The 14,070-nt window shown below is 37.2% G+C and overlaps 1 protein-coding gene across 1 annotated transcript in view; it reads left to right on the forward strand.

Moving 5' to 3' along the window:
* Positions 1 to 14,070, forward strand: part of cntn3a.2 (contactin 3a, tandem duplicate 2) — a 76,372-nt gene that overhangs the window by 45,000 nt on the left and 17,302 nt on the right. Inside the window, exons 11-18 of the mRNA XM_026921298.3 lie at positions 640 to 790; positions 4,922 to 5,049; positions 5,858 to 6,027; positions 8,559 to 8,676; positions 9,703 to 9,861; positions 11,961 to 12,110; positions 12,737 to 12,807; positions 13,098 to 13,326. Coding sequence (XP_026777099.1) covers positions 640 to 790; positions 4,922 to 5,049; positions 5,858 to 6,027; positions 8,559 to 8,676; positions 9,703 to 9,861; positions 11,961 to 12,110; positions 12,737 to 12,807; positions 13,098 to 13,326 — 1,176 coding nt within the window. The remainder of the gene's footprint in view (positions 1 to 639; positions 791 to 4,921; positions 5,050 to 5,857; positions 6,028 to 8,558; positions 8,677 to 9,702; positions 9,862 to 11,960; positions 12,111 to 12,736; positions 12,808 to 13,097; positions 13,327 to 14,070) is intronic.

Below are 14,070 nucleotides of genomic sequence, written 5' to 3' on the forward strand. Positions count from 1 at the left end.
ACAGCACAGTGGCCAACAGCAACTGCACACAGCAAGAAATGTTGGATCAGTTGCCACTCTCCACTGCTCTCTGATAAGCTGGTGCTCTCAACTGCCTTACATCTGTTTGAGTATTGCTATGCTCTATCTTCAAAAATGCAGTGTAACTATAATTGTGTTAAATATGCCCGTTTGTGTTTGGCTCCCTTCATCCTCTTAGAGGGAAGGATCAATGCAAAACAGCATAGAGTTATTCTGATTGATCACCTTTATCCTATGGTGAAAGATTTCATCACTTCCAGGATGACAATATCTGAATCCACAGGGTATGAGAGCTCACTTAATAGTTTGATGCTATGGCCTGCAAATTTACCAGATTTTAGCCCAGTTAAACAGCTATGGGACATTTCTGACAGACATGTTAGACAGCACTCTCTACCACCATCATTAAACAGAAGGAGAATCTTCATCCCTCAAGTACAATTTCAGAGTAGAATGAGTTCATACACTAGGCACTTTAGTGTTCTCTGCTGTGTGCAGATCAGTTTGCACTCTCTGCTGTACTCAGACCAGTTTGTACTCTTTGCAGTCTGTACTCACTGCTCTCAGATGAGTTATTATGTCTCTCTTTGCACTGCTTTTTTCCCCCCTTCTTCTCAGCTTCACCCCCGGATTTCTCCAGATCCCAAGTGCGAGCACTACTTAAAGCTAAAACTGGCAGCACTGTGACTATGGAGTGTAGGCCCCAGGCTTATCCCCCTCCCATCACATCCTGGAGGAAAGGCAGTGAACAGCTCCAGAGCACAGACAGGTAAGGATGTTAGCTCTTTCTTTGTTTCCTCCTCTGTCTTTCTCCTTAGTGGGCTTTCTCTCATGTTTCCTATTTGCTCTTTTTGTACTATCTTACTTTTTTTTCTTCTCACCTTATTAACTGTAACAGGTTATTTGATTTTTGTTTATGTTAATCTTAATCTTGTGACAAAAATACATAATAGTTTTAGCCTTCAGTCATAGAGTTATTGTTAGTTTATGTTTGTCACATCCGGATCCACTGGTGATCCAGGAGCCAGTGTTCTTCATCCCTCCTCCAAATCCAGGCAAGACATTATAAAGGTCACACTCACCTGACTTTTAGCCCACCTAATTCCTAATTTTCCAATCAATCTATCTATTTAAACTGCTCATTCACACAAATTGTTTGTGAGGTTTTGCTATCTTTTCTGTGTTCTGGTTTCAACCTGTTTGCGTTTCCATTTTTCTTGATTATGATTTTTTCCATATTGCTCTGTTAGCCTGATTACTTGACCTTCTGTCTATTTTTGCACATACATACACCTGCCTCTGATTTGGTAGATTGACTTGAAGCAAACCTAGGGCACCTTGTGATGATTATATAAGAAACAGAGATAATGCTTGTATAATGCGATGAAAATACAATTTTTAACTTTTCAGAGTCGAATGAAGTAATTATCATCATTTTGTCAATCCCACTAAAAAAAACTATTTTCTCATTATGACACATTACATTAATAACAAAGGGCACTTCAGGACTTATTTGAATAGCTTTTTTTGCCTGCATTAGCTTTAATTTTTAACTATGCCTTGCCTTGCCTTGCCATCCTGTTATTGCAAATAATGTCAAAGGGTTTGGGGTAAGAGTCTGCTGCCATTTTGATGCAGGCTTCAGTAAAGGTCAAAATTAGTGAATGCAGAGTGTGCATGTGAGCACCGTTCTGAAGCTGAAAATGAGAAATGGGACACCCAATAGCCTCGCAGATCTAGTGGGCATGCAAAAACTAGGACTCATGGCTGCAAGTGCACTATATGGGACAGGGCCTTAACACATAAAAAACTGATCTTTTAGTCTTTTTTTCTTTGATATGTTTTTTTAAATAGCTAATATTATATTAGCTTAACTAGACAGACCTTACAAAAAGCAGAGAAAAGTTTTGTCCAGATGAATGGATCTTACTTACTTACTTTCCTTTGGCTTCACAACACATTATTACAAGACCAATACAATAAAAGACACTTACACAACAACTCTAAAAGGTAAGATAGAATAATAAAAAAAAAACAATACAATTTACTCAACATTTCACTTTAGCATACACATATATACTATTCCCACATGTACATATATCTGCATACATATTAATATTCATGTCTCAGCATTTAAAATTCTATCTGCAGTTGGCACAAATGACATCTGATACACATTTTTACTTGCCCGAGGTTGTCTAAAACGCCCTGATGGCAACAACCGAAACTGACAGTGCAAAGGGTGTAGTGAATCCTCTATAATAACTAAAGCTTTTTGTTTAACTTTAGCTGTATAAATGTCATTTTATTGCTTTTGAGTCTTTCCTACAATCGCACTAGCTATATTAACCACCCTAAACAATTTTTGCTTTGCTTTAGCACTCACGTTTCCATACCAAAATCTGACATTTTCATCTCATTTTTATTTGTTGAGGAAATTGTCATTACATTTTGTGATGTATTCTGAGTAGAAGGGTGAATTATTGCTTAGATTTCATCATGGAAAAAGGTTGTTGATGAACATTTATTTGTCTTAGTTTTCATCAGCAGAATGAACACTGTCTCGCAAATACCTCCTCAATCATACCTCCACCATTTTGTAGCATACCCCCCCCCCCCCCCCCCCCTTTTCCTCTCACTTTCTTTTCTAGTCATCCCTACTCTTTCACACCACTGGCCACAGTAAGCTTGTAGTGTTGTAACAGCTATCAAAAGGTGACGGAGCTACAGCAATTGTGGAGGGACACTAACCATAACGCTCATGAATTTTGGAGGAGACTATTAGCTTGGCCTGGTAGGGGGTTGCACTGCAATTTGGACAGATTCTGTGAGGTATAAAATGATTCCTGGTAGGAGGTGATAACAGAATCAAAGCTTCTTTTTTTTCTAATGAATTAGGGTTAAGTGGTTTGGGAATTACTGTGTCAAGGAAATCATAGGGAGAAGAAAGGCATTAATGTTTTGCCATGGTGTGTTTGCTTTCTTTATTTCTTTATATTCTTTAATTGATGCCAATAATATAAAAATGACTGGTTTTCACAAAATTTTCTCGATGGTACTCTTAGTCCCTGACCTAGTGAACTAGCATGAGGATGTGTTTTTGATAGATACTTCAGAGCTCTTCTATAAGTAGCTCTGGATACGGGTGTCTGCTAAATGCTGTAAAAGTAATAAAAACAAGCAGTTTAAACTTGACAGTATAAAAGTGCAATAATCCATGCAAATTATATCACTTGTAGTCGATCAAGTCAAGGTTTACATTAGTTAGTTTTCTATTACATACAATTTACATACACTCAGGAGCAGGAATTTTTCTGAATTTACGTGTACATACGTTTGTATCCAGCTTGATAAATGAGGCCTGTTGTTTCTGTGAATGCAATAGAATTAGCAGCATGTTCTTGAAAGCAACATTTTGTAAAGTAATAAGGGCATTTTTGTACAAAACAGAAAAAATACAAAGATAAATGTACACTCACCATCCACTTTAATAAGAACACCTGCTCATTTATGCAGTTATGCAATCAGCCAATTATGTGGCAGCAGCACAGTGCATAAAATCATGCAGATGCAGGTCTAAAGCTTCAGTTAATATTCACATAAAACATCAGAATGAAGAAGAAATGTGATCTCAGTGACTTTAACCAAAGCATGGTTGTTGGTGCCAGATGGGCTAATTTGAGTATTACAGAAACTGCTGATCTCCTGGGATTTTCACACACAACATTCTCTAGAGTTTACACAGAATGGTGTGAAAAACAAAAAACATCCTGTGTGCGGAGGGTCTGCAGGCCGAAACATTTTGACGAGAGAGCTCAGACGAGAGAGATCAGAGGAGAAAGACCAGACTGGTTTGAGCTCAAAGGCTCAAAAGATGACTTTTCTGAGAAAAGCATCTCAGATTGCAGAACACATCAAACCTTGAGGTGGATGGACTGCAACAGCAGAAGACCAGGTCAGGTTCCACTCCTGTCAGCCAAGAACAGGAATCTGAGTCTGTCATGGGCACAGACTCACCCAAACTGGACAGTTGAAGACTGGAAAAAGTCCAGGTGATTTTTTTTTTCTAATCTTCAACTGTCCAGTTTTGGTGAGTCTGTGCACATGATAGGCTCAGATTCCTGTTCTTGGCTGACAGGAGTGGAACCCGATGTGGTCTTCTGCTGTTGCAGTCCATCCACCTCAAGGTTTTGTGCATGCTGAGATGCTTTTCTGCTCACCACAGCTGTAAAGACTGATTATTTGAGTTACTATATCCTTCCTGGCAGCTCGAACCAATCTGGCCATTTTCCTCTGACATCTTTTATCAGCAAGATTTTCCACCCACAGGACTGTCTCTCACTTTTTGTTTTTCGCACCATTCTGTGTAAACTCTAGAGAATGTTGTGTATGAATATCCCAGGAGCAGTTTCTGAAATACACAAACCAGCCCTTCTAGTACCAACATCCATGCCACATTTTTTTCTTCATTCTTAAACTGAGGTATCAGTGAAACATGGACTTTATTTTTAAAAGTTCTACAACAGTTTATTCAGATATGTTTGATATCTGAATAAGACATGAGAAAGATATTCAAAACTTTGCTAGGCTTGGTTATGGTGGCACTGCTGCCCCAAAGGCTTCTTGAGTAATAGAATGATGATGTGGCTGTAAATGCAGCACATTTATTACAGGCCTCATCAACTGCGGATTTGAAGGGATGTTTACTGACAGTAATAATCATGTATTGTTGCCACCAGGATGCATCAACCAGCTACAAGCCCTGCACCACAAAGTGATGATTGATGTTCAAATCCAATAAAACACACTAATATCGCCCTTTTAAAAGCCAAGATGAAACTTCACACTCTGTTGGCCAAATAGGTTTCAATTTTGGGTAATGCTTGTCTCTCTCCTTCAGGATAAGTCTTCTCCCTGATGGAACACTAAAAATCATAAATGTGACAAAGACAGATGTGGGCAGCTATACATGCCTGGCTAGAAACCAATTTGGGATGGCAAGCACCACCAGAAGACTATTGGTCACAGGTAAGTGTGTTATTTTACACTTTCATTGGCTTGTGTGCTTTTCACAGTATTATACACCTTGGAAACAGAAGCATTTGGGGTTTTTAAGTTATCAAGTATTCAAGCAGTGTTTCTGTTTAAGAAAGTCGGAAAGTGATGTGAATTATGTGTCAGCATGGCTGCTTTACCCCTACTGTGACTGTTAAATAAATTCAGACACATCACTGTCTGGGGAGAGAAATCGCCAGTGTTATGGACATTGCATCCTGAGTTTCTGGTGAACTTTTTTCCCACTATAATGAATTTGGAGAGCTGGTCACTTTCTATGCAAGAGCTTTAAAGCAATGCACCACCCTGCTTGCTAAATTCAGTTTGTCAGATGTACCCAGTAGAGATTTTTAACTTAATTACCTACAGTAAAGATTTTGACACTGGTATTTAGCATTTATTAGATTATTCAAGATGTAAATCATATTCTCTCGCCTTCGCAGTCATCAGGTCTCAACCGTATTGAAAACACCTACAGGACATTTTTGGCCAGATGTGTTAGACAGCATTTTCCACCACCATCATCAAAACACCAAGAATGGAGTTAATCTCTCAAGTACAGATCCAGAGACTTGTAGTATCTGTGTCAAGGTGCAATTAAGCTGTTCTGGTGGCTTGCGTTGGCCCAGCACTTTACTAAGACAAATTTATGTTGCTTTTCTGTTAATTTGCCAGCTGTCTGTGTTAATGGGTATTTTAAAATAACATTTATTGTTCTGAAATCTGAATGGACCATCAGTTGATTGACAGGTATCAGCATATTATAACATGTTTTGCTCAGATCCGACACGGATCACTCAGGGCCCAGTGGATATGGAGATCATAGTGGGTGAGAGTATCGTGCTGCCATGCCAAATCGCGTGTGATGCCTCTCTGGATGTGTCCTTTTCCTGGGCCTTTAACGGCCAGCTCCTCAACAAACTCGACCCGCACTATGAGCACGTTGGTGGGGTAAGTGAAAAAACATTTGAATGTATAATATAATGGCATGTGTTTTGGTACATCACGGTGTCTGCTTCACAGTTTCTTAGAAGATGATTAAGTTAAACAATATCAATTCCACACATCAGTAGAAGCCTTTAATAGTTTATTAAGACAATGGTACAGAAATATATAAGCTAATTTTTACCTGGTGTCTTTTCTTTTTCTTTTTTTTTTTAAAGGAGGCAGATGTTTTTTTTATTGTGTAGGATTTTATATGATCTGCAGCTTTGGTCACCATTGGTGTGACATGTTAACAGTCAATTAACTATAAAGGCAATTAACTATTTTAGATTTTCTCATTCTAACATTGTAACATTCTTAGTCTCCACATAATCACTACTTATACATACATACATACATACATACATAATTAATACTTAGAGTAAACACTAAGACTAGATTAAGGTCAAATTTAAGATTGGTATTGTTACATCACTGCTAATTATAATCTTCTGCTTTTGGTGAAAAATGACAGGGTTAAACTATAAAGATTACACAGTTCACCGTTGATAGATCTTTTGTCTGATATCTCTGCTGCTTTTCCCCTTTGTATAATCATTTAGTGCTTTTATTTAATGTTCTTTCCGTCAGAAATCAATTCACCCTCTATGCAATGCCCTCATATGGCTCTGAGTCATATTTGCTTTGATGCTTAGTGACCTGCAAAGTCTGAGCTAGATAAATATGAAATCAGTACTTCTTGGCTATGTAATAATGAAAATTAGTATCAAGAAAGGAGGCAGAAAAATTTGCTACAGAGATCCCAGGTGGACATATTGTATCAATATTGAATCTGCATGATTACTTTTAGCTCTTGAAGAAAGTTTTGTAAAGCTGTATTATATAAGGATGAAATACAGCAGTTAGATTGCCTTTGAAATATGTATGTTGTAATGCATTGTGAAAGCAAATTTGGTTATAAATCATAGCAGCAGTCTGGGAATAACTAATTCAGAATGTATTTATTTATTTATTTATTTATTTATTTATTTATTTATTGCTTGCTTGACTGCGAGATTATGTTTGCTGATCAGACTAAACTCATCAACAAATCAATCAGCTTTTAGGCAGATGCTCTCACACACCTTTTCCAAATTGTAGGTTTAACAGTGATTCATATCTGTAATAAGCTTCCATTTTCTACGAATTCTGCAACGTCCCCCATCTGGTGGGATTATCAGTCTGATGTTCATGGCTTAGAGGAGTTCCATAGGACTACTTTCCATAATGAAAGCAAAGCTGCAGGCTTACATTTAGCTCAAAATGCATATTAATTCCTTAATGCTGCTTTTATTCTTCCGAATCTTCTGAATACATAAAGACTGTTATTGCCTAGAGGTACGACTATAATGTTTGATTTAATTAAAAATCACAATCACATCAGTGTAACTGAGATTATGATGCCTGTATGCCTTTGACCATTGATGTTTAAACAGCGTTTGCTCTTTTTGTGAATTTTTGACAGTTGCTGTTTAAATGAGGGTTTTTATAATATTTATTTTCATAAAGTGCACACATTTAGAACATATTTTCCATTGTTGTTTGTTATATGGCCCATGGAACATATCACTGAGCCCACAGAGCACGATCAAACCACAGGAATTCCTCTTTACTTTAGTGTTATTAAAAGGGGAACAGAGAAGGGAAATGTTACAAGGTTTGTGTTTTAATGCTCTAGTGGCAGCTCCATTGGCAACTTACAATATAGAAATGAAAGTGCTCGGTACCTTTATTGCATGATCTTCTCCTCCAGTGTTCAGCTCTTTACTCCGGCTCCAGATGAGTTGCCAGCCTGATGAGTTGCAGACTTAGTGTCTCTATGCATGCATGTGCATTTGTTTATGAGCATTTGGTGTTTCTGTCATTGGTGCTAAGGTTAGGGTGCCAGCGATCATGGGTTGATATGTGTATCAAGTACTAGTGACTTTATCCAGGGATGAGTCTTTCTCTTAATGTATAAGCACTCCTAAAAGATTTTTTTAGTATACACTTTAAATACCTGTTAGACATCGCTACCACATCATTTCAATTTCGGTTAAATAAATCTATATGCAAGTTACCTCTCATTTGCCCTGAACATACCAGCTTCTTTATCATTATTAAATTAACACATTTGTTTGATTGCACCCATGTGAATCTGTATGCATCACAAGCACTGTTGTGCAATTCAGGCTGTCTGCACGCTGCATCCAATCACTGCGCCTCAAGAGCTCAAGCTCTAATTAGAGCCCATTATATTCTAGGTTTAGTAGCTTGATCTGGTGCAGTGTTAGGCATGGGGAATGTTTACCCAGGACAGACATTTCAAACACTATAGTAAACTTCGATAAATGAACTCCATCTACACATTTTTTTTACTGACAAATATGTAAATTTAATGCACATTCTATAATTCTGTGTGCAGTCTTCTGAATACGTATGTTAGATATACTCATTTGCATGATATTTAGTTAAGCCTGTACTGTTTAGCAAATGTATGTGTGTGTGTTTGCACAAAGGGGGTGGCTGGAGATCTAATGATACGCAATATTCAACTGAAGCATGCTGGGAAGTATGTCTGCGTCATCGACACTGATGTAGAAAGTTTGTCTGCCGCTGCCATTTTGATTGTAAAAGGTAAAAAAAAAAGATTTGTAAATACAATTGCATGACATAGCAAAAGAGTTGTGTGATAAGGAATAATACATTACATATTTAATACATTATATTATTCATAGTAATTATGTTTAAAAATTTTACTTTCATGTCAGAATGTAAAACCATGTAGTTATATGTTGCAAGTAGAAAATATATTTAATTGGAAATAAAATAAGTAACTTAAGCACTTCCAACCAAACGACTGCATAGTGTTAAATGTGTGAAATCATTCAGTACTTGTTTTAATCATGTTTTTTATTTTTATTGTGCTCTCCGTGTAATATGAATTGATCCATTTGTTTGTTCCTTTAGTATGAGTCAATTAGAGGAACTTGCCAAAGGTGTTTATCATAGAAGCTAATGAGCTTTAGAGGATCAATACCTTTTAATTAATCTTAGCCCAGCATGGTCAGCATCTGCAGTCTAAAAGATTAAAGGAGGCTTAGAAATATTACAGCAGCTTAACAGACATTAAAACATAAAGTATCTCTTATTTAATGTTATTGTAATCTGTTTAAGAACAAGAATGTTTAAGTGTTTCATATGATGGGTTTGAAAGGATGGTATCATTTATGATGGTGTTTATTTATTTATTTATTTATTTAATATCGTGGCTTTAAAGCTCTTTAGTATTCTGTGTAAAACAAGCAACACACTGGAAAGCCCAGTTTACTGTCATATTATAATGAATACAGCCTTCCATCACGTTAAGCCAGTTAATGTAATATTACAGCCTGAAGAGAGTGTATTTCTCAACAGCTCCAGGGATTTCGTGTGATTGAAGCTAACTGTAGATTATTTAGTCTGGCTTAGTGAGTACAAATCCCAGAACTGCCAGACTGCCATTGTTTGCCATTAACCTTTAATCACTCGAGAGGCACTGTTCAGTGGCAAACCCTGATCCTAGCTTTCACCCAAGTTGGGATATGTGACAAAAAAAATGAGCCCTTGGTGGATAAATGAATGAAGTCATAAATGAAAAATTAAATTGTTGAATTGAGTCAGGTCCCCCTGGAGCTCCGGACAGTGTAACAGTAGAGGAGATCACAGACAGCACAGCGCAGCTCTCCTGGAGGCCTGGCCAAGACAATGGCAGTCCCATCCTCAGCTACATCATCCAGACCAAAACGGCTTTCACTGTGGGATGGCAGGCAGTGAACACAGGTAAAGAGAACATATGTTTGACGGAATATCTAGGAAATGACTCTTTTTTTTTTTTTTTTATTAATTCATAATGGCTTTCACTGGAGCTCACCAGCCAATGTTCCTTTTAAATTCCTTTGGAATTGATAACTGAATTTACTTCTATTGAGTTCAAATGAAAATGACCAATTTAAAGATTTTACAATATACAACTTTGTGCTTGGTTTAATTTCTCTAATGAGTATGATAAATCTATTTTGTAAAATGTAATTATATTAGAGAAATGAGGTTCCATTGACAGAATTGAAGTTTATTCATGACTGAACATTTCAGCACACTTATTACTGCTTGAGTTTATGGTATACAGTATACAGTACCTCCAGCAAGTATTCACTCCCTATTATTTCTCTTTTTGCTGTATTGCAACATAAAATTTAAGTATATTAAAATGGCATTTTTTTCTGCTCCTTTTGTAGTGAGTCTCTACAGAAATAAATATTTAATATTTTTTTAGATCTCCTCAGAATTATTTAAAAATAAAAAATCTAAAAACTGCTTAAGTGATAACTATTCAACCCCACCCCCTTCTTTTAACCATCTAAATTAGGACTAGGATTTCTGTTAAAATTAGGATTTTCTTGAGCACTCACACTATATATGATAAATACAGGGTACACCTGTGTTAATTTCAAATCCACTTTTGTCCAATTGTATGCATACACAGCTAGAATGTCAGATCAGATTAGTCCTGCTGTCATGAGGACCAAAGAACTGCCATGAAGCTTTCAGATGAAGCTGTTAGGAGGAAAAATGATGGAGAAGGTTATAAAACATCAGCAAAGCTTTGAACCTTCCTGGGAGCACTTCAGAATTCATTATAACAAATATGTTATTAACAAATATGTTATATGTTATATTGAAAATATGGCACAAGCCAGACACTACCAAGATCAGGCCAGCTTTCCAAATCAAGAATACAGGCAAGAAGGACAATTGTCAGAGAAGTATTCAAGAGCCAGCTATGACACTGAAGGAGGTACAGAGCTCACTGGCTGGAATGATAGAACCTGTGCAGACCTCAACAATATATCAGCTCTTCACAGATCTGGGTTCTATGGGAGAGTGGCCAAAAGGAACCCACTTCTGAAAAAGGGTAACATAAAGGCATGCCTGGAGTTTGCTGGAAGGAATAAATCTGAAAGCTTTTGGGAAAAGATTTTGAACCGTTTTGTCTAAAAGCAACGATTGGCGCAGACCAAATACAGCCCAACACCCAGGTAACACAAAGCCAGAAATCTGTGGTCAGGGCAAAAAAAATTATGCCCCAGCAGTACAATGAGTCAAAGCACAGGGCAAAAAAAAGCAATGGCTTTAAAAAAGAAGGCTTGTGTTTTGGAATGGCCGAGTCAAAGCCCAGACTTAAACCCAATTGACAATCTGTGGCATGACCTGAAAATTGCTGTCTACCAACATTCTCCATCGACTTTGACAGTTGGAGAAAATCTGCATTGAGGAAACAAAGAAAATGCCAACATCTAAATGTGCAAAGCTCACAGAGTCACATCCGAGACAACTCAAAGCTATATTCACTCTGAGAGGGGTGAATAATTATCAATTACATTTTTAGTTTTTTTTTAATTTTCAAATAATACTGATGGCATCTAAATACATTGTTTAATTTTATTTCTGCAGAGAGTCACTTCAAAAGGAGCAGAAAAAAATCCTATTCTGATACTCTTAAAATTTGTTTTGTAATACCACAAAAAGAGAAATAATCATTGAGGATTGAATAATTTCCTGGAGGCACTGAAGTTATAAAAAATGATTTATAATCACACTATTCAGCTTTACCCAAAAGAGGATTGTTTTCCCTTTCTCTCAAGGTTTCTTGCTCCTGTTGGCTCAGGGATTTCTCCTTTATACTGGTGGTTCATTAAGGCTATTGTGACAATGTCAGATAAAAAGCGCTATACAAATACAGATGAATTGAACTGCAAAGAACATGAGTGTTAGATATGTTAGACAGTGTCTGGCATCCCAAGCTTACAGTAAAAACTCTCTTAAGATGTTTTTAGATAAGATCTTTATGTCTAGGCCAGGTCTTGTGTATCTCTTCACAGTACCCGAGGTGATAGATGGGAACACTTTGACTGCTACAGTGGTGGACCTGAACGCGTGGGTGGAGTATGAGTTCCGAGTCCTGGCTAGAAACAGCGTTGGCGTAGGGGAACCAAGCCCAGCCTCACTCAAGACCAGAACCGAGGATGCAGGTGAGTCCCAACACTCCACTGCTATGATACAGTGATAAGATGATATATGATGTAACATGAAGGTTATTACTAGAGTAATGCTTAAGCAATACTAGATATTATCTCCCTAACACCACACTTTATGTACTTGCCTTGGTTTCTTTCATGAATATAAAAAAAAAATAAAAAATGTAGCTCCATAAGTTACGTAAATCATCATGAAAACAGAATAAACTGCTATTTATTACTATATTAATGCTAAGTGTTTACCAGAATGTAATGTGCATATCAAAGCTAAAAGCATATATACATAATTTGGAGATGATACAAGCCTATATTATTAGCTTAAAAGCAATTTTGACCATCATCCACTTCCTTGTTTTGCTGCATTAAGATTTGTGTATCGTTATATTGAGTTCCAGAGTAAGCAGCCTATTTGAACACTGCTCATGAAGGTTTTAAATGACTTTCAGAGTAGTTGTTGTGTGCCCAGAGCCCTGTTACATATGAAACTGTTAATGAGGCTAAAAATAAGGGAAGGAAAATAAGAGTCAGTGAATGATCAAAATGAGTACCAAGCATAGGCAGGTACAATGTCTATGTGTCTGCTGCTCTCAGTGCAAAATGTTTTGTTTCGTTGTACCCAGTTCCTGATACAGCACCAGCTAATGTTGGCGGTGGGGGAGGCTCCAAGTCTGAATTGGTAATAACATGGGAGGTAAGTCATCTGTCTGTATTACCAGTCCCTTTGCGTGAGCTAATGGTTTCACCTAATTGAATGGAATTGAACAACAGTGTTTATTACCCCCAGCCAAAGCTAGACCCATTCTCTAGCTGGGCCCTAGGGTCCCACCATGCCATTTATTTTCTGCTGTGGCTTCTTATTACAAACAAGTTTCTTGTCATACTGTGCATTTTCCACAAGCGACAACAAGCTCTAGATTACCTAAGCTGTGAACATCGTGTATAGGTTTTAGTATGACTATAGTTTTGTATTTTTCCTCACAGCCTGTGCCTGAGGAGCTGCAGAATGGAGATGGTTTTGGTTACATCATTGCTTTGCGGCTGCTCGGTGAGCTAACATGGACCCATGTCGTGACGTCAGCACCCGGACGCTATGTTTACCGCAATGAGAGCATTGCACCATTTTCTCCTTTCACTGTGAAAGTGGGTGCATACAACGTGAAAGGCCAGGGACCCTTCAGCCCTGTCACCACAGTGTTCTCAGCAGAGGAAGGTGAGTGTACAAGCTGTACTATTCACACCACACACAGGTACAGGTATTTTTATCTACCACCTCTCATTTTAACTAGGGAGGTGATACATGACTGGATCTGCTAAAACCTTCACATTTCCTGATATTCTTTATTTAACAATAATAATAATTTTTTTTTTTTCAGATTTGATGTGATTTGATCACAGTACTATCATACTAATATACCATCACACCCTTAATTTTACCATAATCACTTTCATAATTATGATATATACTGTACAATAGCTGGTAGAAACTTTAAACCTGCACTTTAATTCTATGGTGATCTCACTTTATTATTATTATTATTATTATTACAGAATTATTATTTGAACTCGATTTGAACTTGAAGGCATGATTTGAATAATCTTCATTCTGCTGCCTACACACAAACGATGATGTGTGTGGCACAAAACGTTATCCATGACAGTCGGCTAAAAATATTGCATGGTGATGTGATAGCCATGCTACACTGACAGGGGTTGTCCTATGATATGCCTTATTGTTTTAAAATTGAGATGGAAAACTGCATCCAGAAAAATAAACTGTGTTGTATAGATTTCAGAATTTTAGATAATCCACAGTGAGCAAATCTTGATGACTCAGCACTCAGCAAAACTCTCATCATCTATTTTATATGGTCTCATGTAAAATATTACATTTTGCTCTACGTGTTTTTATTGTTATTAGTGATTTACATACCCAGAATGGTCCATGAGGTTTTTA

Source organism: Pangasianodon hypophthalmus, chromosome 16 (genome assembly GCF_027358585.1).
Source record: "Pangasianodon hypophthalmus isolate fPanHyp1 chromosome 16, fPanHyp1.pri, whole genome shotgun sequence".
NCBI classification, from domain to species: Eukaryota; Metazoa; Chordata; class Actinopteri; order Siluriformes; family Pangasiidae; genus Pangasianodon; species Pangasianodon hypophthalmus.